Below are 25,155 nucleotides of genomic sequence, written 5' to 3'. Positions count from 1 at the left end.
CATTTGCCTACGAATTTCATAAAGTCGTTGTTTTTGATAGCTGAGTAATATTCCATTGTGTAGATGTACCACATTTTCTGTATCCATTCCTCTGTTGAAGGGCATCTGGGTTCTTTCCAGCTTCTGGCTATTATAAATAAAGCTGCGATGAACATAGTGGAGCACGTGTCTTTTTTATATGTTGGGGCATCTTTTGGGTATATGCCCAAGAGAGGTATAGCTGGATCCTCAGGCAGTTCAATGTCCAATTTTCTGAGGATCCTCCAGACTGATTTCCAGAATGGTTGTACCAGTCTGCAATCCCACCAACAATGGAGGAGTGTTCCTCTTTCTCCGCATCCTCGCCAGCATCTGCTGTCCCCTGAGTTTTTGATCTTAGCCATTCTCACTGGTGTGAGGTGAAATCTCAGGGTCGTTTTGATTTGCATTCCCTTGTGACTACAGATGTTGAACAATGGTGTCATTTAATGGAAGCACTGTGCCCCAGTCCTCCCACATGTGTGTTCCTGAGAACCTCTCCCAGAGAAAATTCTACTAAGCTCCCTGGTTTAGAAAGAGCTGTGTTGTGCATTTGGTTTACTGCTTACATTATGTAAATTGGGTTCCCAAATTACATGGGAATTTGCATGTCTGCATGTAACACTCTGGTAAGTCCCTGACCCCAGTAAAGTTGCCAGCGGCCAATGATGGGCAGGGAGACAGAGCGGGGACTTTAGATTTCTTGGGCAAGGGGACCCAGGGAAGAGGAAGAATTGAGTATCACCATGCCTGGGAAGCAGGAGGATCAGGCTTGAGGACCGAGGGACAGAGAGACAGCCAACATGTAAGAGTAGGGGATCGTGGTCCAGGAGGGTCGCAGGCCCGGGGTGGCCAGGATAGAATATAGGTTTCAGTAAGTAATAATTCAGGAATATCAGAGGGAAGAGTGTGCTAGCAGCATGGAGGTTTGGGAGTGGCCCCGCCACTGAGCTGCTTAGGGCATTATTAAATATAAGGCTGCATGTGTGCGTCTTTCTTTCAAGAATCAGGACATTGGGCTTGAGGTGGGGGGGGTGGCAAGGAATGTGTGCCCCTGCAGGTGGGCAATTTGAGTAACATTAATAATTAATGCACAGAGATGTGTTTTCATTTTTTATCTTAAAAACCTCCAGCTGGCTTCAAAGAGGTTGGTGAATGGCAGATGGGGAAGTGGTGGCCAGGATGGTCAGGCTCCCTTAACCCTTCCTTAGGTACAGTGACCTAGACTGTGTGGGTCATGTCCAATCTGCTCAGGGGTCTCGGCTGCTGCTCTCTTCCTCCGAGGCCTGTGTGTCATTGGCTGCAGTGGACTGGTTGGGTCAGACACAAGTAGGGCAGCCCCACCTCTCTGCCATCAGTCCCATTGTTAGAAGCAGAAGCACTTTCTATGTCTTTTGACATCCTCCTTTCTGACCTCTGGGGTCAGGAGTTCATTTCCTGTTGCCCAACTTCTTTACAATGACTCTACATTGATTTCATCAACAAGCATAGGGGCCTTCCTTATGGATTGCTGAAATGGCTGGGGCTGTTTCAAGCTGCCCCGTCATGCACTAGGAGGCCATAGAGGGGTACAGCAATTGACTGGGGTTCAGAGAAACAAGAAGAAACACTTCAATGGGCACAGAAGGGAGGGGGGACAAGTGTGTTAGAGGTCAGATGGGTTTGGCTGTAATCTATGTGGGTTGCCTCAGTTCCCTCATCTGTAAAATGGAGCTAATATCTCCACCTTTGGATGGGCTTTAGAGATCTGAAAGATAGCAAATTAGAAGGAGCCTGGTAAGCATACAGGACAGTCACTATCAGGATAGCAACCATAGAAAACGACTCCCTTCTCTCCTTAAGTCTGATCTCTATGGCCCTACTTCAGTAGGGCTCAGCTTTTTCTTTGACAAAGGGGAAGGAGTGAGGCCATGGGGAGAGTGGTTTGAGAGTCAAGGCAACGCTTCCCGTTGCTAGGTAGGTCTGGGAACAGGGAGACAGGAAACCACATTTTCCCCGACAGGCTGTGAAGAGCAGATTTCATGGAGTACGTACTGTGCTCAGTTCTCTGCAATCCTGCAGGGGTGATCACATTAGCCCTTTTATTCTAAGGAAGAGGCTTGAGGCAGGGGAATGGCTGCACCCAGGGAGATGACAGAAGATGACAGAACGTATATCAGAACAGAGGCTTGTCTGGTGCCAATGCCGGGTGCTGCCAGAATCCCACACTGTCCTGCTGGTCTGATTTATGTAGGAGAGAACAGGCCAGCTGGTCAGTGGAGGGCCATGGGCAGAAGTCTGGAGCACAGCCATCTCCTAGCCCTGTTCCTGCCTGTCTGGATATCAGACCGGCTGTATCTAGTCTTCTCTCACTCCAGAGGGGTCTCAGGGGCCTGGATCCAGCTGGAATTGTGGGTTGTTGCAATACAGGGACCAGAAGGCCATGTTTCTCAACTTCCTGGGTGCTTGCACATTCCAGACAGAGGGTCATGGTGGGCAGTTGGCATGGAGTTGACACTGAGGAGGGGAACCATCTGGAGTCAAGCCTCAACTGTAACTTTGGGATAGGAGATGATCTGTGAGGATGGGTTGGCTGCCAGCAGTGAGGAGCTCTGCCTCGTTCCCACCTCCTGTGGCTGGCAGGAGTGAATATCCAAAAGGATGCTTATGACATTGTAGCCGGGCTTTTGGCTGCTTCCCGGGTTCCTATTTCTACTATATCTACCACCCCCCTCTACTGTTATCCCTTTCCACCCCACAACACTAGGCAGGAGAGGAAGAAGGCTGGAGGGGAAAGGGGGCCATTGATATTGTTAGACTACTGCCTGCTGATTAGGTGTGTTGAGTTCCTTGTGGCAATTTTGATCTTCATCATCAAGATATCTCCAACCAGCAACCAGCAGCAACTGTGGCCACACCTCTCTTGGGGTTCTTGCATTTATATACCCTCTCCAGAGTCCCCAGAATTCCAAATGTTGTACACTTGCAGAAACTACCTTCAGCTGGCAAAATCACACCCCTGCCAGAGCACGAGGCAAATCACAGTCAGCTGCTGTGGACGATCTGAAGCAGGCCTGTATCTCACACGTGGGATTAAAACAAAAACGTATCCACATAACACTTGTATGTTTTTAAAGGAACCAAGATTCTCACTACATGGTATCTTCTGGATTCACCAGTCACCTCCTTCTCCTTTCTTGCTGTTTCCAACATCAGTTAGTGACCCAGTCTCTGCTCCCCTACCCCACAACCCATCCTCTGGATTTAATAGCCACAAAGGTGGGCAGAGCTTGTTTGAATCCTGTCTTCCCTCCTTTTTAAAAATGTTTGTTGGGTCCCCTGAGCCTGACTGGGACAGCTGCTGAAAGTTCCATGTGGGGCTGGGGACATGATTCAGGGGTCAAGAGCACCTGATGTTATTCCAGACCCCAACACTCGCATCAAACAGCTTACCTGTAACTCCAGTGAGGGGCATAGCCTACTGCTCCAGCCCTCACAAACATCTGTGTACATGTGGAATACACTCACACAGAAACATGTATACACATAAGGTTTCATTTTAACATTCCCCATAAGAAACTGGGCAGGGGGGCATATGCAGGAGGATTGCTTCAGCTTAGGAGTTAGAGACCAACCTTGGCAGCTTCTGGAGCTCCTCTTCTGTATCCATAGCTTTTCCTGGCTGTGAAAAATCAGCTTAAGGGACAGAGACTCTGTTCCGGCTGATGGTTAGAAGACGGGGAAGGCATGGTGGCTCTGTCTGTGGCATGAGAGCTGGTAGTTCAGCTTGTTAGCCCTCAGAAGACTAGGAAGGGCTTGAGACAGGCATGGCTTTGAGGTTTACCTGACTGGGACAAAGGAAAGAAAGAACGGACGAACACAGGAACAGAGAAGCTGGGATTGGGTGGGCCATGTGCTCTGGTGGAGATGCACCAGCAGCCTGGCCACGCCACTGTGTTTTACTTATTCAGCAGAATGAGGATGCAGGTTAGCAAACAGCCATGGGTGGGGGTGGGGGTCTCTGTAGAGGAGCAGTCTCAGGCTACAGTCACCCTGGGGGAGGAAGATGCAGTTGGTGCTATCTGCACACAGTCAACATCTGAACGGATTAGGGAAAGGCCTTGCCACTCCCATGAGTCTGAGGCATAGGGACTCTTGACATGGCCGTGCTTATGTCAACAATAAACATCTACTCAAGGCTTCATCCATTCCTCCGTGTCACAGCAGAAACTAGGGTATAACCTGTAAGTCCCCACCTCCAGTCACCCACTTCCTCAAGGAAGGCCCCACTTCCTAAAGTTCCACAGCCTTTCAAAGCAGCATTATCAGCTGGGACCAAATGTTCCACACAGAAGCCAATGGGAATTCTTCATATCCAAACCATAATACCCTGACTTCTATAAACAATAACAACAACAACAACAATGACAACAAAATAAAAAGCAAACAAGCACGCAAGCAAACAAGCAAGCTGTGAATATTAGGGAAATCACTCAACCTCTCCAAGTCTTAGTGTTCTCATCTGTGAAATGGGTTGAGGGGTGAACAGCCACCTCAATGGTTTGAGGGTTAATGAGAAGAAAGCCCAATTTCTATGTTGCCCTACTCCTTGGAGTGGTCCCTGTTTTTCTACCTCTGGGTTCCTCTCCATACCAACTGCTAGAACCAGGTCCAAAAGCTGCTGTAAATTCTGCCTTTGTGGTTATTTTTGGGAGATTGAGTCTAGTTTTGTGTGCTTACTCTGCTAGCCTCTCAGAGTTCATTGGCTTCTCCCCATTCACCCACCAGTCCCACTTGGCTAAATTGTTTCCCCTGATGTTACATGTTGAGTCTCAACTCTTGACATCGGCACCCCCCCCCAGGGGACAATTTGTAGAAAGGGGCTTTTTAGTGGCAAAATTAAGTTATAATGATGTCTTTATGACTTATGTGTATTAGATGATGAAGGGACCAAGACACCACCATACAGCAAGGACCACATGAAGACCCGGGAGGAAGATGCTCATCACAAGCCAAGAAGAGAATGCAGAAGAAACTAAGCAGTGTACACTTGGATCTCTTAATTTAGCCTGTGGCGCTACGTTGTGGCAGCTTGTCAGACATAAACAGGGACCGTCATAAGACAATCAATTACGGAGGACCTCAACTTTAAGCCATAAATCTTCATTGCAATAAATTCTTTGTTGTTTAAGGCATGGATTTTAACCTTAAAACTATTTCTTAGAATCTATGTTAATAAGATTTTTCACTACCCGTGAGTGTGACTTACTGGAGGAAAGACCAAAGTTTCAGAGGTAGACTGGCTCCACCTTTCTAGGTCCCTGATGACGCAGCAAACAGGAAGGGGTTAGAGCAGGTTATAGCTCCTAAGACTTCCACCCCACCAGTGACCCGGTGACCCACTTCCATCAACCAGGCCCTGCCTTCAGCGGTTCTAACACATCCCATCAATGAATCAAACCTTTGATTAGCTCAGAGCCCTGCATTTCTGTAAGCACCCTTGTACACACCCAGAGCTGTGCTTTACAAATCCACATGTTTCTCTTCTTTGGGAAGGTGAGGTTTTTTCCACCTGCCTCTGTCTCCAGAGAGCTGGGACTAAAGGTGTGCACCACTGCCAGGACTTCTCTTGAGCCAGTCAAGCTGTCGACTGAAATCAGCCCAAGTCACCAGCATCTATAATCCTGTTTTGGGATTGTTCCAGAAGTTTCTCATCTTGGAAGTATGGAATTTCTCATCCCTGTATGGAGTTTCTCTTCCATGTCTGTCCTTTTCAACACAGATCTATGGTGAGTGCTGCTTGGTCTAGACCTTCACTGACTAGAGCCTAGAGGTCGTCTACTGCTGTATCTCTCTGGGGCCTGGGTTGTGTCTGCTTCAGCGAGGAGCCCATGGCTGGACTTAAGGGTAGCTGCCCACATATTCCTACCATGTGACTTGGCAGAAGACCTTCACTTCTAACCATGACGGCATCTGAGGGGTCCACCAACTAACTATGTAACGAAGTAACCACAGGTCTGTGCATCTGCTTAACCATAAATAGTTATAAGTAGACACTTGGGATGATATACATTTTCTTCTTAATAAAAACAAAAACTAAAGTTCTGCTTTTGATTAACATGGTAGATAGGAAATCTTAGATCCTAGAATGAGGGCCGGGCACGGTGGCACATGCCTCTAATTCCAGCACTCAGGAGGCAGAGGCAGGCAGATCTCTGTGATTTGGATTTCTACAAAGTGAGTCCAGGGCAGCCAGGGCTCTGTTACACAGAGAAACCCTGTTTCAGAAAAATAGAACAAGACAAACAAACAAACAAACAACTCCCCCTGAGACCCAAAAGAAACAAAACAACAATAGTAACAACAGTAAGATGACCCTTAAACATTCGTGGCTGAAACTGGCAACTATCCTTAGGTTTATCAACGCTCTGAGTTGGTGAGGATGGCCTTCAATCATCCTTACCCACGAGGAAAGAGCTGGGAGAAGGGTCTTCCATATGGAAGAGTAACATTAAGATGTTAAGGGTCTCCTGATACCCGCCCCTGGAGCCCCAGCCTGAGGACTTGGGTCAGTACTCTGCCCAAGGTACTCATGAGAAGGGATATCCAAGGCAAGGGATCGCTCTAGTCACTGAACTCGGGCCTTTTATTGTAATCAAAGAGCATGACCACGGTCACATCCTTTTCTGCTGAGCAGTGTGCGGACTTGGACTTGTCTGTGACAGGTCTCTGTCTATGTGGCTCCGTGAGCTGGACACTCGCCGTCTGTCTAGTCAGCTCTGGGTTCTGGAGCAAGGCTCAGTGACTGGGGGTCTGAACGAGGGGTTTCCTGGGATCTTCAACACGGGCCTTTGCCGGCTTCCTCCTTTGCACAGGGCCTCTGAATTCCTGGGGTAGGGGCCTGTCCGAAGATCCAGTTACAACACATGTAGTTTAAAGATGGAATTTGCTTCTATTTGCAGTTTTAAAAATCAGGCAACACTTCATTTTTATAAACTTTGACTGGAGATTTTGATGAGCTAAGCAGATGAGGTTGGCAGAAAAGGGTTGAAGCAGAACCAAAAAGTGAGTTGTTTTTTCCGATAAGTTGTAAAGGCCAAAGCAGGGGGGCTTGGTCACATGACTGAAACTGTCCCCTCTGGGGGCCTGGCTGTTACCTTTCCTGACACATCTGAAGATACATGAGCGTCCATGAACTTTATCATGGGAGACACCTTTTGCTTTGATCGCCTTGGGTTGACTGCATGGTCCCAGCTAATGGCTTCTTTAAATGTTATCGGTATGGCGTATGCTTGGTACGTGAGATCAAAGTAGAAAACAGGGCAGGATCTAGCAGGTTCTCTACAATACGTCTGAGCCACCTGGCCTTGGCGCCTGGGCCTCTGTGAACAGACAGACCATGAGAGATGTTAGAGCCAAAGGTGTGACATTTAGCCTCAGTCCGCACAATAGGGCAGTAGGGTTTTCCCACCGGGCGGGCTGCTCAGCTCTCAGAGCCTCAGTTTCCTTTTGGAAGCACTTACACTAGCTAACATGCTGTGGGACTCAATCAAGGCCTGGCTCCCATGACAACACACTGAAGACCTTAAAAGTTGCTGAGCAAATGTTGGATCATTATTATTATTAATGGTTATTTGTGTTTTTTTAAATTTTAGAAATCCCAGTGTTATTTTGGGGTACAGAACTTGAGAAGGAATCTGGGGACCTCAGACCTTTAATCACTGGCTGATAGAAACCTCTGCAAACTGGCCAGCAGCTGACGGGGTGAGGTCTGGAGACAGGTATAGTGTCTTCCGTGCCTGTGGAGTTGGCTGTAACGTAAACTTCACATGAATGAGAGTCACCTGAGGAGGTGCCCAATTGCCCTAATTGATGGAAAAAGATCCACTCCAAGTGTGGGGGAGGCACGTTCAAGCAGCAGTAGGGTGAAAAGGGTCAGGGTGGAATGATGACTTCCTCTTGCTTGTCCTCCTTTTTTAAAGTCAGTTCACCCTCTTGCTGCTGATTCTTCACTGTTATCAGAACCTGTGGGTCCAGGCTTCCATTTCTGGCTAAAGACCAACACCTCTTTGGGAACCTTCCAGGGTTTTTTTTTTTTTAAGATTTATTTATTTTATGTATTGAATATATTGTAGTGTCTTCAGACACACCAGGGCATCAGATCCCATTACAGATGATGGTGAGCCACCATGTGGTTGCTGGGAATTGAACTCAGGACCTCTAGAAGAGCAGTCAGTGATCTTAACCACTGAGCCATCTCTCCGGGCCCATTCTTCTAGGTTTTTAGCACCAGGTTGAGTTCACTGAGTTCCCCAGCTTCTCTCATGGGTGAGACAGTTTGTTGTTACTATTTTAAGGTAAGCTGATTTGATAATTTTTTTACTAAATATATACTTATATTTGTAATATGAACATTAATATATATATATAATATATGTCTATTCATCTCACTGGTTCTCTTCCTTTGAGAACCTCGCTAATCCATCATCCTTTCTGCTGGTTGTCCCTCCTATTCCCCAAGTCTGAGCTCTGGAGTCAAAACCAGATACTTGCTTGTAACCAATGGTCTCCTGAGGATTCCTCTGTGAGGAACCTGACTGAGCTGATGGCTACCTCTAGGGTTTGGGACATTTAGACAGTGGCCTGGAATGAACCATTCTAGGGACTGTCCTGTGCCAGGGCTGGGGCTACATCTGCCTGAGGCCTCCCAGCAGGGACTGTCTAGGAAGATGAAACCTAAGACACGAGGGCATGACCCTCCCTGCCCCGGAGGAATTTTATACTATACCAGCCTAGTCCCAGCTGCAGGGCTCGGGGCAGGGGGATTGCAGGCACTAGCACTAGAGTCATTGGTCTGATTTTGGAGGACACCCATGCTTGCATGCCCCTCTGTTCCAAGACAAACTGTTCCAGGGATGCATGGTAAGGCAATAAAAATAGACAGTTTATCGAGAAAGCCACTCCCAAGAATGGGAGAGGGTAAATGAGCAGGCGAAGGTCCAGGCCCACAAGGCTCAAGACCGTCATAGGTCACTTATGTAACACCCTCTTCGCCCATGCTTGGAAACCACAGGTTTTTCAAGGTTTCATGCTCTGTTCGCTGTGCTTACCCTGGGTAAGGAAGGGTTTGCAGGCCTCCTCTGTTGCCATGTTAGTGGTGTCTGCCACTATCTCCAAGTGCCTATGTCCTGGACACACTATGTATGAGCCTGCTGCTCCTTGTATGGCCAGCATGACTGTAACAGTTTGGGCACGAATACCAAGGCGGTTAGAGATTCTTTAGCTTCCCCCACTCTTCACTACACCTAACAGCACCAAGAAGCCGTTCATGTGACAGGGCAGTTTAAGACCCTGCAAAGAACCGGGGCTGAGGGCTGGAGAGATGGCTCAGTGGTTAAGAGCCCCGACTGCTCTTCCAGAGGTCCTGAGTTCAATTCCCAGCAACCACATGGTGGCTCATAACCATCTGTAAAGAGATCTGATGCCCTCTTCTGGTGTGTCTGAAGACAGCTACAGTGTACTTATATATAATAAATGAATAAATCTTTAAAAAAAAAGGGGGGGGTTGGGGATTTAGCTCAGTGGTAGAGCGCTTGCCTAGCAACCTCAAGGCCCTGGGTTCGGTCCCCAGCTCCGAAAAAAAGAAAAAAAAAAAAAGAACTGGGGCTGAAGGACAGTGCCACAGGCAGAGGTGTGTGTATGACCCCATTCTTGATTCTCTGTACTTGTGTATATATTTGTGTGTTCATGTGTGTGCATACAAGCATGTACATGCCATGTCACATGTGTGGGGCTGTGAGATTCGGGTCATTGATTTTTTTTTTAATGTTTAGGTTTTATTTATTTGTTTTCTTATTTATGTGTGTCAGCATTTGACTTGTATGGCAGTCTATCATATGCATCCTGGAACGGGAGTTATGAGCAATTGTGAACTGCCATGGGAATTAAAACTAGGCCCTCTGCAAGAATGACAAGTTCTCTTCATCACTGTGCCATTTTCCAGTCCTCATTTCTTCTCTTACAAACTGTCCTTCTGGCTACTTTATGGGTTCTTTTTCCTACCACCTTTCTCCATGCTGCCAAGCCCCCAACATAAGGTAGGAGAGAAATAAAGTTAGAGAAGAAAGGGGACGTTGATCTCCTTAAACTACTTCCTGTGTTGTTTAAGGGTGTGGGTCTTAAATTGGGTCAAGTTTGATTTTCATTGTCAGGATATATCCAACAAGTAACCCAGCAACCAGCAACCAGCAACCAGCAACCCAGCAATCTGGCAACCCAGCAACCCAGCAACCCAGCACCCAGCAACCCAGCAACCCAGCAACCCAGCAACCCAGCACCCAGCAACCCAGCAACCCAGCAACCCAGCAACCCAGCAACCCAGCACCCAGCACCCAGCAACCCAGCAACCCAGCACCCAGCAACCCAGTAATCCGGCACCCAGAAGCCCAGCAACCAGTAACCCAGCAAACCCAGTAAACCCAGCAACCAGCAACCCAGCAACCCAGCAACCCAGCAATAGCAGCAGGGAGAGGATCACTCACTGCAGCCACTCAAGGCCCTGGCATTTTTACAGCCCTTCAAGAGTCCCCAGAATTCCAAACGTAAACTCTCTTCAGCCAGCAAAATCATGCTCGCTCCTGCCAGAGCCTGAGACAAATCGAACTTAGCTGCTATGAACAATCTGAAGGATCCCCATATGCCAGACCTGGGGTTAAAACAAAAACATATTCACATTTCTATACTTTTAAAGAAGTCAAAATTCTCACTATGTAGTATGCCTAATGGCTGCGTATCGTTGTCACGTCTGCACCTCATCACTTTCGTTAATCCTTTGTTAGATGAGCCCGACCGGGTGTAATCAGCTTCCTGGAATTCCCGAAACGCTTAAATATTGATAATTCTGCATTCTCCTTCTGTCTTTCTTTTCAAGACACTTTTAAAATTAGCCAGCTGGGAGCAGACTCTAGGGTTGGATTTCAGGCAATGAGGAACGGCGTAAGCTGTTCCTCACGTTAGGGATAAAAGACAGAGGCCCCCATGCAGTGTGTGCTGCTGCTTTTCAGTCATGGCTCGATTACCCTTTCTACAAAAAGAAGTCGCCTTGCCAGGTTTCTTCCGCTTCGTTCGTGTGCCCTCTGTGTGACACTGGGGTTATTCTTTTCCAGCAGGGGTCAGAAGACAACCTTGAATGCCAGCCCTTGCCTTCTGCCTTGTTTTGGGCCGGATCTTACTGATTTTTCTCTGCTGTATCTGCTAGGTTAGCTGGCCTGCTAGCCGGCTCACAAGCTTCCGGGTTTCTCCTGGCTCGGCTTACATCTCTCTCAGAGGAGTGCAGGGATTACAGATCATCTCCGCATCTGAATTGTATATGGATTCTGGGAACTTGAACTCAAGTGCACGATAAACACTTTTACCTCCTGATCCCTGAATCTCGTAGTCTAGATTAGATATTAGCTAAGCCTGCGTTCTTATAATGCAAGTCATTGCTTTCCTTTGCAAACCTCATAGATGCTTTGCTTTGTCTGGCTGGACTGGGTTTCTTCAGACTCCCCACCCCTTTATGACTTATTTTGGTTATATTCAATGTCATCCTTAGGGTCTTATTGGTGTGAAAAGACACTGTGACCATGGCGACTCTTATAAAGGAAAACATTTCACTGGGGCTGGCTTACAGTTCAGAGGTTTAGTCCATTGTCACCATGGAGGGAAGCATAGAAGCATGCAGGCAGGCACGGTGCTAGAGAAGCAGCTGAGCGTTCTACATCTGTGTCCACAGGTAGGAGACTGCCACATTAAGGCGTAGTTTGAACAAATGAGACCTTACAGGACATCTCCACAGTACAGGATCCCCCCATAAAACCACACCTACTCCAACAAGGCAATCTCTTGATTGGATGATTTTGATTTAGTGTTGACTTTTCTGCTAGACTCTGCCCAATGGCTACCTAGCTACAACTTGCATATTTCCACCCAATAGGTACAAGTCAGGAGCCAGGCATATAAACTTACTTATATCACACACACACTCTCTCTCCATCTCCTTCTTTCTCTCTTCTTCATGTGTTCCCTGCAGCCTCTTCCTCTCTTCTTCTCTTCTCCCTTCTTCTGTCCTTCTCTGTCCCCCACCTTTCTCTGTCTCTACCCCTTTCCCAAGACCCCTTTTCTTCCCCAGTAAACTTCCTTTTATACTAGGCCTGTCAGTATGACTGTTCAGGGGGATGCCTCGGCATGGTCCCATCAAGATCCTCCCTTCTGCTGCATTATACCGCCATTTTATAAAACAACACTCAGTACTCCTCTTCCTCAAATATCTTCCCCTTCTCCCTGAAATCTAACAATTGTTGCTGTAGCCTAGGAGAGAGAAATTGTGCTGAGGTGTGAGATTTACTTAGATTTTTAATCCTAGCGCAGGTCTGTAATTGAGTCTCACTCCATTGGTTGGACATTTACCCCACCATCTGATGCCTCTGTTGATGGAATACTGGCTCCTGGCAACCAGCCATCGTACACTGGCCGGTGAATATTGTCTCCAGCTCTCAAGCCAAACTTCTGTCCTTTTCCATGGTGTACATTTTATAGTGGAAATGATGTCAAAGAAATCATCAGCCTTGGTAATGCCTATAAAAGGCTCACCTTTTTTTAAATTTTTTTTTAAGCAGGATCTCTCTGTGTAGCTCTGACTGTCCTGAACTTGCTTTGTAGACCAGGCTGGCCTCAAACTCACAGAGTTTCACCTGCCTCTGCTTCCCAAGTGCAGGGACTAAAGACATGCACCACTGTGCCTGGCCAGTCTCACTGTTTATATGTCATAGACACTAACTCACTCACGTATCACGCTCTTAGTGTACACACCGTTAGAGTTCTAAGTCAGCATGAAGAGACACAAGGCAGAGAGAGACCAGAGTCTGACCCCCGATGGATGGGACTGTGTTTATTAGCATACAGGGAGGGGCAGCCCTTCTCCCTCAGGAAATTGAGGGGGTCTGCCAAGAAAAGAAGCTGGCTGTAAGATTTTGTAGGGGTGCTGCGAGGGGCTTGGGAATGAGGAAGTTGTTGCTGCCACTGCTCACACTTCTCTCCTACAGTTTCTTCCTGAAATTGTTTCCCCAAGGTGGGACACACCACCCTGGGAGACAGGCTGTCCGTAGACATTTCTGTTTGGGCTGACCTGACCAAGCTCAACTGTAATCTCATAGGAAACATGTTTTACAACTGAGACACTCTATTTCACAGTCATCAAATGGCTTTCTTATTGTCTTAGTTAGGGTGCTCTATTGCTGTGAGCAGATGCTGTGACCACAGTAATTCTTAAAAAGAAAAACAGGGGCTGGGGATTTAGCTCAGTGGTAGAGCGCTTACCTAGGAAGCGCAAGACCCTGGGTTTGGTCCCCAGCTCCGAAAAAAAGAACCAAAAAAAAAAAAAAAAAAAGAAAAAAGAAAAACATGGGGGCTGAAGAGATGGCTCAGCAGTTAAGAGCACTGACTGCTCTTCCAGAGGTCCTGAGTTCAATTCCCAGCAACCACATGGTGGCTCATAACCATCTGTAATGGGATCCAATGCCCTCTTCTGGTGTGTCTGAAGACAGTGACAGTGTGCTCACATACATAAAATAAATCTTAAAAAAAAAACAAACAAACCACCACCACCACCACCACCAACAAACCGTTTCATTGGGGCTGGCTTAGTCTCAGAGGTTTAGTGCATTGTCATCATGGTGGGAAGCAGGCAGACTTGGTGCCTCCTCTGAGGTACTCTGACCGCTGCTCCTCCTTCAGCACTCTCTTTGGCAGCTCATGGCTGGCGTTTCCAAACCCCTAATAGCAGTTGGGGTGAACTCTGATGGGAGGAATGAGGAACTGGAGTTAGACATATTCCCTGATAGGCAGACAGATAGGTAGAGAGGCCATGACTAGGTAATAAAAATGGTGAACTTCCAAAATGGCCAACTTCTTCCTCACCCCCTCCTGAACTGAGATCAAAGCTGGCAGCTTAAAACAAAGGACTTGCAGGCGTCTTCTCCCACCAGTTGTGCCTCTACTGAGAGGCTGGCTTAACAAGTCCAAGACCAGCTCAAGACAAGATGACACAATTGTGGATCAACCACACATCCTGCCATCCTTCAAACCGACCAACACTAAATCAGGGGAGGAAAATCCTTCAAAGACTTAAAGATTCCCAGTCCTCACTGAGAGGCTGGGCTCCAGCATCCTGACTCCCTTCTCTGTTCTGTGGAGGGTCTTTATCTCTGTGTGCCTGCTGGATGTGTGTATGTTTCTGTAAAGGTCGGAAAATTGGTGAAGGAAGACCCCAGACTCAGATACTACGCAAAGACAAAGAGTGTTTATTCTGCAGAAACAAATAGCATGCAGGGGTGGGGCAACCATTCTTTGAAAAGGCAACCCTAGATGAAGGTGTGCAAGCCTTAAAGGGAATTAGGGGGAATTTTCTAGAAGGATTAGGTAATCTAAAGTTTCATTGGTGGGTGCTCAGGGCTCACAGCTGGTCAGTGGTCTGCATTCCTACGTCGTGAGTGTTTAACCATAGGGGGAGATAGGCCTGCCCCGTGCACATGGCCTATCCTGAGATACGGTATTTCCCATTTTTGTGGTTATCCCCAGGCTGTTCTTTGGGAGGGGGCTGTGACTTTGTTTCTGGTCTTTGTGGTCTGTTCCTGGAGCTGATCCTCTATCACCTTCTTTTCAAAATCAGTCCTGGTCCTTATACGGAGACAAACAGGCCTTGGGTCGACTTGCATTTCCCCACCCCTAAGAAAAGACTCTCAAAAACAAAAACGGAAATTAAAAAATGAAACAACAGGAGGAGGTGTGCCTGCTCCTAAAGCATGGGGAAGGTTTTTGTTGTAGCTGTCAGGGAGAAAGTAGGCAGAGGGAAGAGTCCAGGCTGAACATGGCTGACACCCAGGCTTCTTTGAGACCTGAGAAAAACAAAAACTAGTGCTGTTTGGGGAAGTGTAGGAGGTGTGGTCTGGTTGGAAGAAGTGTGTCACAGGGCTGGGCTTTGAGAATTTCTAAGCCTTAGGGCACTGCCAGTCCTCTCTCTCTACTTCCTCCTTGTGGCTCAAGAGCCCTTGGCTTCCTGCTCCAGCTGCCATCCCTGACACTTGCAGCCTCACTTCCACATCACGGTAGACCCTTATCCCTCTGGAATGAAGGGTAAGCCTAAATAAACTCCTTCTGTAAGTTGCCTTGGTCACGGTGCTTTATTCCAGCAATAGAGATGCAATTAACACACTCTCACGGCTCCATATCCTACAGCAGTGGCCACAATGGTGAGCACAGCCATGTCCACAATCGCCAGGAAATGGAATCAGTATGGATGTCCATCCGCTGATGGATCCTGAAAATATAGTACACACACACACACAGACACAGACACACACAGACACACACACACAGGCACACACACACACACACACACACACACAAAGACACACAGACACACACATGCATGCACGCACGCACGCGCACACACATACGCACACACACAATGGAAGTCTATTCAGTTACAAAGAAAAACAATTTTTTAAAAAGATTTATTTATTATATATAAGTACACTGTAGCTGTCTTCAGACACACCAGAAGAGGGCATCAGATCTCATTACAGATGGGTGTGAGCCACCATGTGGTTGCTGGGATTTGAACTCAGGACCTCTGGAAGAGCAGTCAGTGCTCTTAACCACTGAGCCATCTCTCCAGTCCAAGAAAAACAAAATTAAGACAGTTGTAGGAAAAAAGTGTCTGGTGGGGCTGGCACAGGCCTTTAATTCCTCCATTTGGGAGGCAGGTGGATCTCTAAGTTTGAGGCCAGGCAGCCTGGTCTACACAGTGGGTTTCTGGACATCCATTACTACACAGAGAAACTCGGTCTCAAACAACAACAAAAACAACAAAAAAGACATTTGTAGGAAAATGAATGAAACTAGAACAAAAAATTATCCAGAGAGATCGTCTCATTGTGTTCTTTCTCCTATGCAGATCTGAGCTTTGAACTTTTAGATTTGTGTGCTTGACTTCAAGTGTCTGTCAAGTCAGAAAGCCAGAAATGGCACAGGAGACAGGAGGAGAGGGGAAATGGCCTTAATGGGAGGAGGAAAGTAAAGCATGCATGACATTAAAGCAGAGTGAGGAACACAGAGGGTTAAAGGTTTAAGTGGGGGCGGGGTGGTCATGGAGAGGAATGGGTGGGGTGCACAGTAACCAAAACTAGGAATGTATGAATCTCACTAATTTGTAATCTAATTTTTAAAAAAGGTACTTAAATGGGGTTACTCCACATGGGGACACTGTCACTCCAAGAAAACATGGGCTATTATTAAACAAGAACCTCAGGGCAAGGTATGTGACATTTCCCAATGGGCAATGGTCAAGGAGGCCCTAGAAGCCGCCAGAATAACTCAGATCATTGTCAGTACTATTGGTTATTCATTCTATCTAAATGGTTAGACTCTGATGCTGAAGCCCCCTCATAGTTTGGTTGCAGAACATAGAAGAATCACGCAGCACTGACTGGGATTTGCTCCCTGCTGGCTATCCTTCAAGGATGGTGCTACACTGTAGGAGAAAAGGATGTTGCTGGGTTTTACCTGTTGCTGGACCCCGCAGTACTGATGCTGTACCCACTGATGTAGGAGTGACGTGAATGTTATAGGATAACCAGCCTCTTTCTTATTGGACATGAGGTGTGCTCCCTAGGAGTGCACTCGGGCCTGTTACTGTAATCCTGGTCAAAGCTAAGGAGTCCATGAAGCACCTTAGGAAACATGAGCCTTGGTAAACAAAAACCTATTGCTTTTTGTGAGATGGAAATGTGGTTAAACTGCTTTCTAATACTTGTGTTCGTATGTATAGGTTAATGCTGTTCCCAAATTCAGTCAGAGGAGCTTTTCTTTGTAGTGGACCACAGTAAACGTACAGACTCACAGCAGAGAGTAAGCGACTGCTGAGTGCTCAGCCTTAAATGGACATCTCTATCGACCCCTGCTTTCCCCTCCGCCCCAAGGCTCAGAGGACAGCAAAGACGAGAGAGCTGAGACGAAGATACGAGCCGTAGGGTGCCGTGAAATGCTGTCTTCTGGACAAGACATGGCGGGTGCACTCGTGAACTCACAACTGTCGTGCTTATGTGTACAAGATCAGACCAGCCAACATCCCAGCAAAGAGACTGGGAAGAGATGGGTGAAGTTTCCGAAGAGCTATTGGCAATTGTCTGCTGCTGGTGGAGGCCTGTCACTTTTCTTTCGGGGTGTGGCCACCGGTAGGTTGCCCACGCTCTAGTAGTTTGTCTCACACCTATGTGCCCTCGGGGTGAACTAACTGGACTCAGTGAATTATTAAGAAGTTCTAAAAAGGACATGAAGATGAGAACTTGTTTGGTAGGGGTCCAGGGAAGAGGGTGTGTGTGTGTGTGTGTGTGTGTGTGTGTGTGTGTACCCGTGCGCGCACGTGTGCTGGATTTTATCAAGATACATTGTATACAAGCATCCAATTGTCATATATATGTATGCATACATATACATATATATATATATACGTATATATTCATGTATATATGTACACACACACGCACACACACACACACACACATCTTAAGATGTCTCTTCACAAGGTTTTATGGAGAAAAAGCCCCTGGCAGGAAAATAAATAGTTCTCCACCATCAGGGGACTTGCATAGCCCCAGATGCTGGGGAATTTGGTAAACTGGCATACCAAATTCCAGTGACATACCCTGGGAGAGGGTGACAAGATGCACTGTGTCACATAGAACACAGTGGCATCATGTAGTGCTGCGTATAGTGGATGCTCAGTCAAAGTAGGTGTGGGATTGAATGGACCTAAAGCTTCTCTGTCCCTAGGTCTGCCCCAGTTGCACACTCCTGTTTTCTACATTGCTCCTTTCTGCCCACCCTGCCCTGGAGCTCTGAAGACCCCAACTGCTCCTGTAAGGGGCGGTGCTCTTCTGGGCTCCACCAGGAGCCTCTTCCTGCTCTGCCAGGTGCGTCCACGTGGCTTCACACTCTCCGTCTCCCCTCCCCCTCCCTGTCCTTATCGTTCCCTTTCGTCTCCATGGAGATACACCGCCTAGGCTTGCCTGCATCCCAGCTTCTGCCAGGGATTCGAGCTGGGCTTGGTTCATCCCTCCTCCGAAGCCCTGGTACCCGCAGCCCTGTCTCCTCCCCCTGGGGTGAATCCACCCTCCTTTACAGTCTCTCTTTTTTTCTGACTGGCTCATTTATTCTCCAGCGCTGACAGCTAGGCAGAGCCACCGAGGAGCCCATCCCCCTGCTCCACCCTCCACCTGCTCCTCTAGCTGTCCGTCCTACCGGGAAAAGATCTCGGTGGGTTTCCTCTCTGAGCATCGGACCCTCTGCCATTCCAGCCTCTCATGCCGAGGCCAGTCCTGTCAGTCACTGCTTTTTGTCATCGGCTTGGCAAACGGGCAAGTCTTCAGTCTTCAGTCCGGGAAGGGGAATTGGGGGTGGGAAGGAACCACCTGGGAGGGGGGAGGGTAGAAGGACTCTGGAGACCCAGGGGGAAAGACAGGGTCTGGATTCTCTTCTAAATCTGTCCCCTCCCCCCTTAGGAGAGCAAACGAAGCTTCATGGGAAACAGCAGCAACAGTTGGTGAGCTATGGGGCCCTCTGGGCTGGGATTGGTGCAGTGGGCCTGTCAGGTCAGCTGGCAAGGCTGGTCCAGGAGCACGGACCTCTGCAGTCCAGCAGACTCCTTTGCTCCACGCTCCCCAGAGTTCTCCCCAGGGGGAAGCACATAGCTGGATGGGCCAGGTTGTGCAGGGAGGGACCAGGACAAGCAGGTGGGTGCTACAGATGCTCAGCTCAGAGAGCAAGGAATCCTCTGAGAACCTGGCCATCTGCTCAGCTGCAGAATGGCTCCCCGGGTGCCAGGAAGCTACCGCCCTCTCCTGACTATCCCAGCAGCTGGGGTTGTAGTTTGTCCCCCCTTGAAGAAGCACCTCCACAAGAAGGCTGGTGGTCTATGGGTTTCCTGAGTGTTGGCCCTGGGCACCTTGTAGATGAGGCAGTCACCGCTAATGATTTCCCACAGCCCTAGCCAGAGCACTGCTAATCTCTCCCTTGGACCTCACCCACAGTTGTATGGCTGGCATGTGTAGAGCCAGCATGGCTGAGGGTTGCTCTCTGGGGTACTCTCCCCTCTGTTCTTGCTGCTCTCATTTGGAATGGCCAGGACCTGAGGTGCAAGGAAGTGAGGAATGGGTAGAGCTTGTCTCTCCAGGCAGCCCTAGGAAGCTGAGGTTCCATAGAGGGGTCTTCACCCCTAAGCTGTCAGACCTCCAAACCCTGCACCCAACAGGCATCCAGCTTTCGGATGATGTCCTGCCCTCCAGGTCCCATGCATCATTCCCCAAGCTGGAGCTGGGCCTGGGACAGCGTCCCTCCCCACCCCGGGAGTCGCCTACCTGCTCCATCTGTCTGGAAAGGCTTCGAGAGCCTATCTCACTGGACTGTGGCCACGACTTCTGCATCCGATGCTTCAGCACACATCGCATCCCAGGCTGTGAGCTGCCATGCTGTCCTGAATGCCGGAAAATCTGTAAGCAAAAGAAGGGCCTTCGCAGTCTAGGGGAGAGGATGAAGCTCCTACCTCAGCGGCCGCTGCCCCCTGCACTGCAGGTGAGGGACATGACCTCTGCATGCAAAGATCTCTGGTTAGATCTAAACTTGGCACAGAGTTCCAGGCTGGATACACTCTCAACTTCGGGGGAGGGGTCAGTTCCATTTGGGATGCTTAGGGGACCCTTCTCTGTCCTGCCCAGGAGACCTGTGCTGTGAGAGCGGAGCGTCTGCTGTTGGTACGCATCAATGCCTCTGGAGGCCTCATCCTCAGGATGGGAGCCATAAACCGCTGCCTGAAGCACCCTCTGGCCAGGGACACACCTGTCTGCTTGCTTGCTGTCCTGGGAGAGCAGCACTCAGGAAAGTCCTTCCTCTTGGACCACTTGCTCAGAGGCTTACCAGGCCTGGTGAGGGCAGGGCTGGCAGGAGGTTGCAAAATGAGCCCTAGGTTGGCTCTGGAAGGGGAGCTGAGTTTCTGGGGATGTAGAACGGACCACCTTCTTCTCCACTTTTAGGAATCCGGAGACAGCACTAGGCCCAGAGCAGAGGGGTCTCTGCCTGGAATCAGATGGGGTGCTAATGGTCTCACGAGGGGCATCTGGATGTGGAGTCACCCCTTCCTGCTGGGAAAAGAAGGGAAGAAGGTGAGGGAGAAAAGAAGGTGGAAGTTATCATGGATCAGGGAGGGGAAGTGGAGGCGACAGGGTGGAGAGATGGAGGGGAGAGGGACGGAAGAGGGTAGGCAGGAAGGAGAGAGGAATGAGAAGGACAGCTCCAGGGAAAGGACAAAGAAAAGGGTTAGGCAGAGCAAGGCAGGCCTAACCCTTTGGTCTGCGTCCTTAATAGGTGGCTGTGTTCTTAGTGGACACAGGAGATGTCATGAGCCCAGAACTGAGCAGGGAGACAAGGGTCAAGCTCTGTGCCCTCACCATGATGCTCAGTTCGTACCAGGTGAGAGGTGCTTGGGTGGGGCGGCCACCATACACACCATTCTCGGTTTCCTCAGAACCAAGAGAGTTACAGGCTTGGGTATCAGGGTCCGTGAGGGTTCTAGAAAGTGCTTTTGGAAGGAGGAAGATGTTCCTGGTGAAGGTGGGCAGATGGGTTGTTCTAAAGGTGCAGTGATAAGCCTGGGGGGGGCGGGGTAACTGGAGATTCACAGGACCACACAACTCTCTAAGCCTGGAAGATGGCTTTCACTAGGTGAAGAGGCCCTCAGGCTGGCCTGGGCTTATGTTCTGGGATGCAGGCCGCTCAGAGTCCTTCACAGGAACCTTCCCACATCTGCAAATCTTCTTGCCTCTTATGGTTTTCTTTCCAGATCCTCAACACCTCCCAAGAGCTGAAGGACACAGATCTGGGCTATCTAGAGGTAAGGTAGCCTCCGATATTAAAGCCATTACCTTTCCACACTCTGACCACAAGGTCAGAAGGGCTGGACCAAAGGGAAATCATGGCTCCCCTTTCAGGCTTAGGGTTTATGACATGTGAATTGGCTTAGTGGGCTTCATTCAGGTCAGAGGGTTGAACATGAGGGGTCTGGTTTGTAGCAAGGCCAGAAAATCTCCAGTCTGGAAGTTGGCTCCAGGGTGGCTAGAAAGAAGTTTTAGGGGACAGACTCTAGCCCTTGGAGTAGGCCAACCCTGAATTTCTCTGTCCCCATTCCCAGATGTTCGTTCATGTGGCTGAGGTGATGGGCAAACATTATGGGATGGTACCCATCCAGGTAAGATTTCTATTTCTAGCCTCGTCAATCCAGACACGCCAATCCTGGCTGCCGGTGTCAGGACCCTTTCTCTTCCAGCATCTGGATCTCTTAGTCCGTGACTCTTCCCATCACAATAAGTCAGGGCAGGGGCACGTGGGTGATATACTCCAGGTAAGCGGTACAGAGGGAAAGGGTTGATGCCAGGGCGGCAGGTGAGGGAGGCTGGGCTGGGGTCCCCGGAGTGTGCTTACAGAGGGAGGCTGCTTCCTTGGCTCACAGATCTATGTGATCCATCCCTCAGAAGCTGTCCGGCAAATACCCCAAGGTCCAAGAGCTGCTCCTAGGGAAACGGGCCCGCTGTTACCTCCTTCCTGCTCCTGAGAGACAGTGGGTGAACAAAGGCCAAGCAAGCCCAGGAGGCAGTAAGTGTTCCAGGGGTGGAGATGTCCTTGGCATGGCTTCCTAGCTTTGGCCCATATCCCCCAGGCCCAGGCTCCTCAGCCCAAGGAATCTCTTCCTCAGACACAGAAGATGACTTCTCCCACCATTTCCGGGCCTACATCTCGGATGTGCTGAGCACAGCCCCTCAGCATGCTAAGAGCCGCTGCCAAGGGTACTGGAGTGAGGGTCGCGCCATGGCCAGGGGGGACAGACGCCTACTCACAGGGCAGCAGCTGGCACAGGAGATCAAGGTGTGAAAAGTTCCCGGGGAACCTGGCCTCTGGAGGCGCCTACCCTCCCTGACTGACTGTGATGTCTCTGCAGAACCTCTCCGGCTGGATGGGGAAGAGTGGGCCCAGTTTCAGCTCTCCAGATGAGGTAATGAGCCCCTCCCCTTGGGAAGGATAGGGTCGGGGAGGGTGGCCTGAGGTAAGGGTCCGCATGCCCCGGGAGAGGAAATGGAGGATCGGGGATATCCCTGGTTGAGGAGGAAAGAGGCAGGCAGCCTGGGTTTCCCCGTGGACAGATGGCTGCTCAACTTCATGACCTGAGGAAAGTGGAAGCCGCCAAGAAGGAGTTTGAAGAGTATGTGAGACAGCAGGTGAGCCTCGGGGTGTGCAGGAGAGGGTGTGCAGGAGAGGATGCCTGAGGACCCAGTTGGACCCCCCTTTTCCTTACCGCTGCCCCAGGACATAGCCACCAAGCGCATCTTCTCTGCACTACGAGTACTGCCCGACACTATGAGGAACCTCCTCTCTACCCAGAAGGATGCTATCTTGGCCCGCCATGGTGTGGCCCTGTTGTGCAAGGAGAGAGAGCAGACCTTGGAGGCCCTGGAAGCCGAGCTGCAGGCAGAAGCCAAGGCCTTCATGGACTCCTACACAATGCGCTTCTGTGGCCACCTGGCCGCGGTAGGGGGCGCTGTAGGTGCTGGACTCATGGGCCTGGCAGGGGGTGTGGTGGGCGCCGGTATGGCGGCAGCAGCGTTGGCTGCAGAAGCTGGGATGGTGGCAGCCGGGGCAGCGGTGGGTGCCACTGGGGCTGCTGTAGTTGGGGGTGGTGTGGGTGCTGGGCTGGCCGCGACGGTGGGCTGCATGGAGAAAGAGGAAGATGAGAGAGTTCAAGGAGGAGACCGAGAGCCCCTACTCCAGGAAGAATAACAGCTAGGAGATGTCGAAGCGGGAAATATGTGGAAGGCAGGAGGAAGGGTGTGGACATGCCAGGGACTCAGACAAGACCACGTATATACTGGGCGAATGCCCCATGCCAAACATTGGCTGAGCTGGGGTTTTAAGGTCGGTCCCGAACCCTGAGGAGGCCTCTGGCCATGAGGCTGTGCTTGGAGTGCAGCAGATAGGGTGTAAGGCCTGTTTCTGACTATGGCTAATTGCTATTCACTGGAACCTAGGATCTCCCACCACATAAGGCTCCACCTCCCCTACCCGGCTCCAGTTTATTTCCCTGGTGGGTCTCAGCCTGGAAGTTTGGCCCTGGATCCCGAACCCCATCCGTTTTACAGTTGGGATAGGTCCCAGCATAACTCGCTTTGGAGCTGGGGGCCCCTAACAGGGAAGACAAAGGGATGGGAATGATAGAGCTATAACTCTAGAGTGGCCACTTGTTCCCAAAACTGTTCCGGAAGGCCAGACTTGGCTGGCCTCCCTGCTCTTCAGTTGGGTGTCCAGATGTGTGTCCTGAACCGCCCTGTACCCCAGCCTCCTGCAGTCCTCCTAAGCCTGTGCCCTGTGCCAAGCCCATTTGGATGGATCAACACAGATTACATGCCAAAGAACCACACCTCTGATTGCATTCTGTGCTAAAGCAGGCCCTGCCAGGCTCTGCCAAAGTGTGGTAAAGGGAAGTGCAGGACATGGGCTCCGTCTTAAATACATCCTTCCCCTTGAGCTGCGGGGCCTCTGTGCCACACTGTAAGACCCCTTGGATGCAGCCCTCTGAACGACAAACCCCCAGAGAGCTTGCGAACAGGGAGCCTCTTTCGGGGAATGGAGATTTCTAAAGAGACTTCTGGGCTATTAAACTATAAAGGATGTTGGGCATATGACCCTTTATTTTATATAAAAATAAAATGTGTGTGTGTGAATGGCAACTTCTCAGTACATTACTGAAATAAGACTTTGGCCTCCCAAGGAATTTGGGGTAGTGGGGAGGTGACAAGGGGTTCCATTACCGGGATGTGGGGACAGGGACATTGAAATTCGAAGTGATCTGAAGAGTACCTTGCTCTGTCTTGGCAGTAGGAGGCCTTGGCCAAGAGCCAAGTACACAGCCACTTTTGCAGGCTTGTCTGCTGGAGCTTTGGATCCTCTTGTCGGTCCCTGGAGAAGCTGATTCTGATGACCCTGTCAGTCAGTAGGGAGCTGACTTCTGTTCCAGCAGAAGACAGAAGGAGACATGAACAGGAAGACTTTGGTCAGATCCTGGAAAAGGGAGAAGCCGGGATCCATTGTGCAGGTCTAGGCAGTGGACACTGGAGTCTTCCTCCCGCCTCCAGAGTTACAGCATGCTCACTCTGTCTAAATTCTGCATTGCACAGAGGCAGACCCAAGACAGAGTCTCAAGTAAGACTGACCAGCTGCCCCAGGGAGATGCAGAGAATCTGGCACAGGCACTGCACAGTCAGACTCTGAAAAATGTGCTGTTGAGGGCTCTGCTGAAATCAAGATGTTCCTTTCTGGAGGCTGCTGCTTGCACGTCCAGCTCAGGGAAATTGTGAGGCGTGGTAGAGAATACGGCCTGGGACTGATGGACAGATACATAGGAACATCCCGGAGCTGGGGAGGAGGCTGGGTAGGGCAAGGGCAAATGAGGGAGACTCCTTTTGGAAACTAGGCCATGCATGGGGACAGGGTCTAGATGGTGTGTGGTGTTTGTGGAGCTAGGCTTTCTGGGCGTATCACAGATCCCTTCCACTGTCATCTGGAAGACACATGAGTTGCAAAGTCTCCCAGACATCGGGGCTGGCAAGCGTAGGACATAAGGCCCTTCGAGGACTCAGAGGGCGGTGCTGTGCAGCTTAGGATCCCCCTCCCACAAGAACTTGGAGGAAACTCCAAGGTCAGCTTTGTGCTCACTGAACAGATGGGAGAAATTGGCTCAGTTAGAGAGCCTTTTGCGGGGGCAGGGGAGGGGGAAGGATATTCCATGGTATTTGTCTTGGGCCTTGTATCTTTCAAAACCAGGTTCCCAAGTAGCTCCTCCTTAAGCCCGGAAGCCATCAGCAGTATACCTTTGTATAGAGGAGGACGTAGGAGCTCAGGGAAATGGTGTGTTTCTGTGTTGCCGATACTACCAGTGACAGACAAACTGGGACTTGAACTCAGGGTTTCTGATGTCAGAATCCCTTGCTGGGCAGAGCCGGGTCTCTCCAGACCCCC

General features: G+C 49.7%; 1 protein-coding gene and 1 long non-coding RNA gene across 10 annotated transcripts in view; one reads left to right on the top strand and one right to left on the bottom strand.

Annotated features, from left to right (window-relative positions):
- Positions 1-23,867, top strand: part of Rnf112 (ring finger protein 112) — a 35,144-nt gene extending 11,277 nt beyond the window's left edge. Inside the window, exons 1-16 of one of the 9 annotated variants that reach the window (XM_063268449.1) lie at positions 16,911-17,273; positions 17,872-18,011; positions 18,260-18,455; positions 18,600-18,640; positions 19,349-19,668; positions 19,815-20,018; positions 20,127-20,255; positions 20,458-20,562; positions 20,933-20,983; positions 21,281-21,337; positions 21,416-21,490; positions 21,621-21,741; positions 21,842-22,011; positions 22,085-22,138; positions 22,287-22,361; positions 22,450-23,867. In XM_063268449.1, the coding sequence (XP_063124519.1) occupies positions 17,140-17,273; positions 17,872-18,011; positions 18,260-18,455; positions 18,600-18,640; positions 19,349-19,668; positions 19,815-20,018; positions 20,127-20,255; positions 20,458-20,562; positions 20,933-20,983; positions 21,281-21,337; positions 21,416-21,490; positions 21,621-21,741; positions 21,842-22,011; positions 22,085-22,138; positions 22,287-22,361; positions 22,450-22,920 (2,343 nt within the window). In that variant the 5' untranslated portion in view covers positions 16,911-17,139 and the 3' untranslated portion in view covers positions 22,921-23,867. Of the gene's footprint in view, positions 1-16,908; positions 17,274-17,871; positions 18,012-18,210; positions 18,456-18,599; positions 18,641-19,348; positions 19,669-19,811; positions 20,019-20,126; positions 20,256-20,457; positions 20,563-20,932; positions 20,984-21,280; positions 21,491-21,620; positions 21,742-21,841; positions 22,012-22,084; positions 22,139-22,286; positions 22,362-22,449 lie in introns of those variants that run through there. The other 8 variants (XM_063268448.1, XM_063268451.1, XM_063268446.1 and 5 more) reach the window with 8 other exon arrangements.
- On the bottom strand, positions 3,539-13,869 carry LOC134480801 (uncharacterized). Its single transcript, XR_010055647.1, has 2 exons — positions 10,539-13,869; positions 3,539-7,379 (listed from the first exon to the last, which is right to left on the bottom strand). It is a non-coding gene; the product is annotated as an uncharacterized LOC134480801 (long non-coding RNA).
- Positions 23,868-25,155: the final 1,288 nt, after the last annotated feature.

This window comes from Rattus norvegicus, chromosome 10 (genome assembly GCF_036323735.1).
Source record: "Rattus norvegicus strain BN/NHsdMcwi chromosome 10, GRCr8, whole genome shotgun sequence".
Classification (NCBI taxonomy): Eukaryota; Metazoa; Chordata; class Mammalia; order Rodentia; family Muridae; genus Rattus; species Rattus norvegicus.
This window is presented reverse-complemented; position numbering and strand designations above follow the sequence as displayed.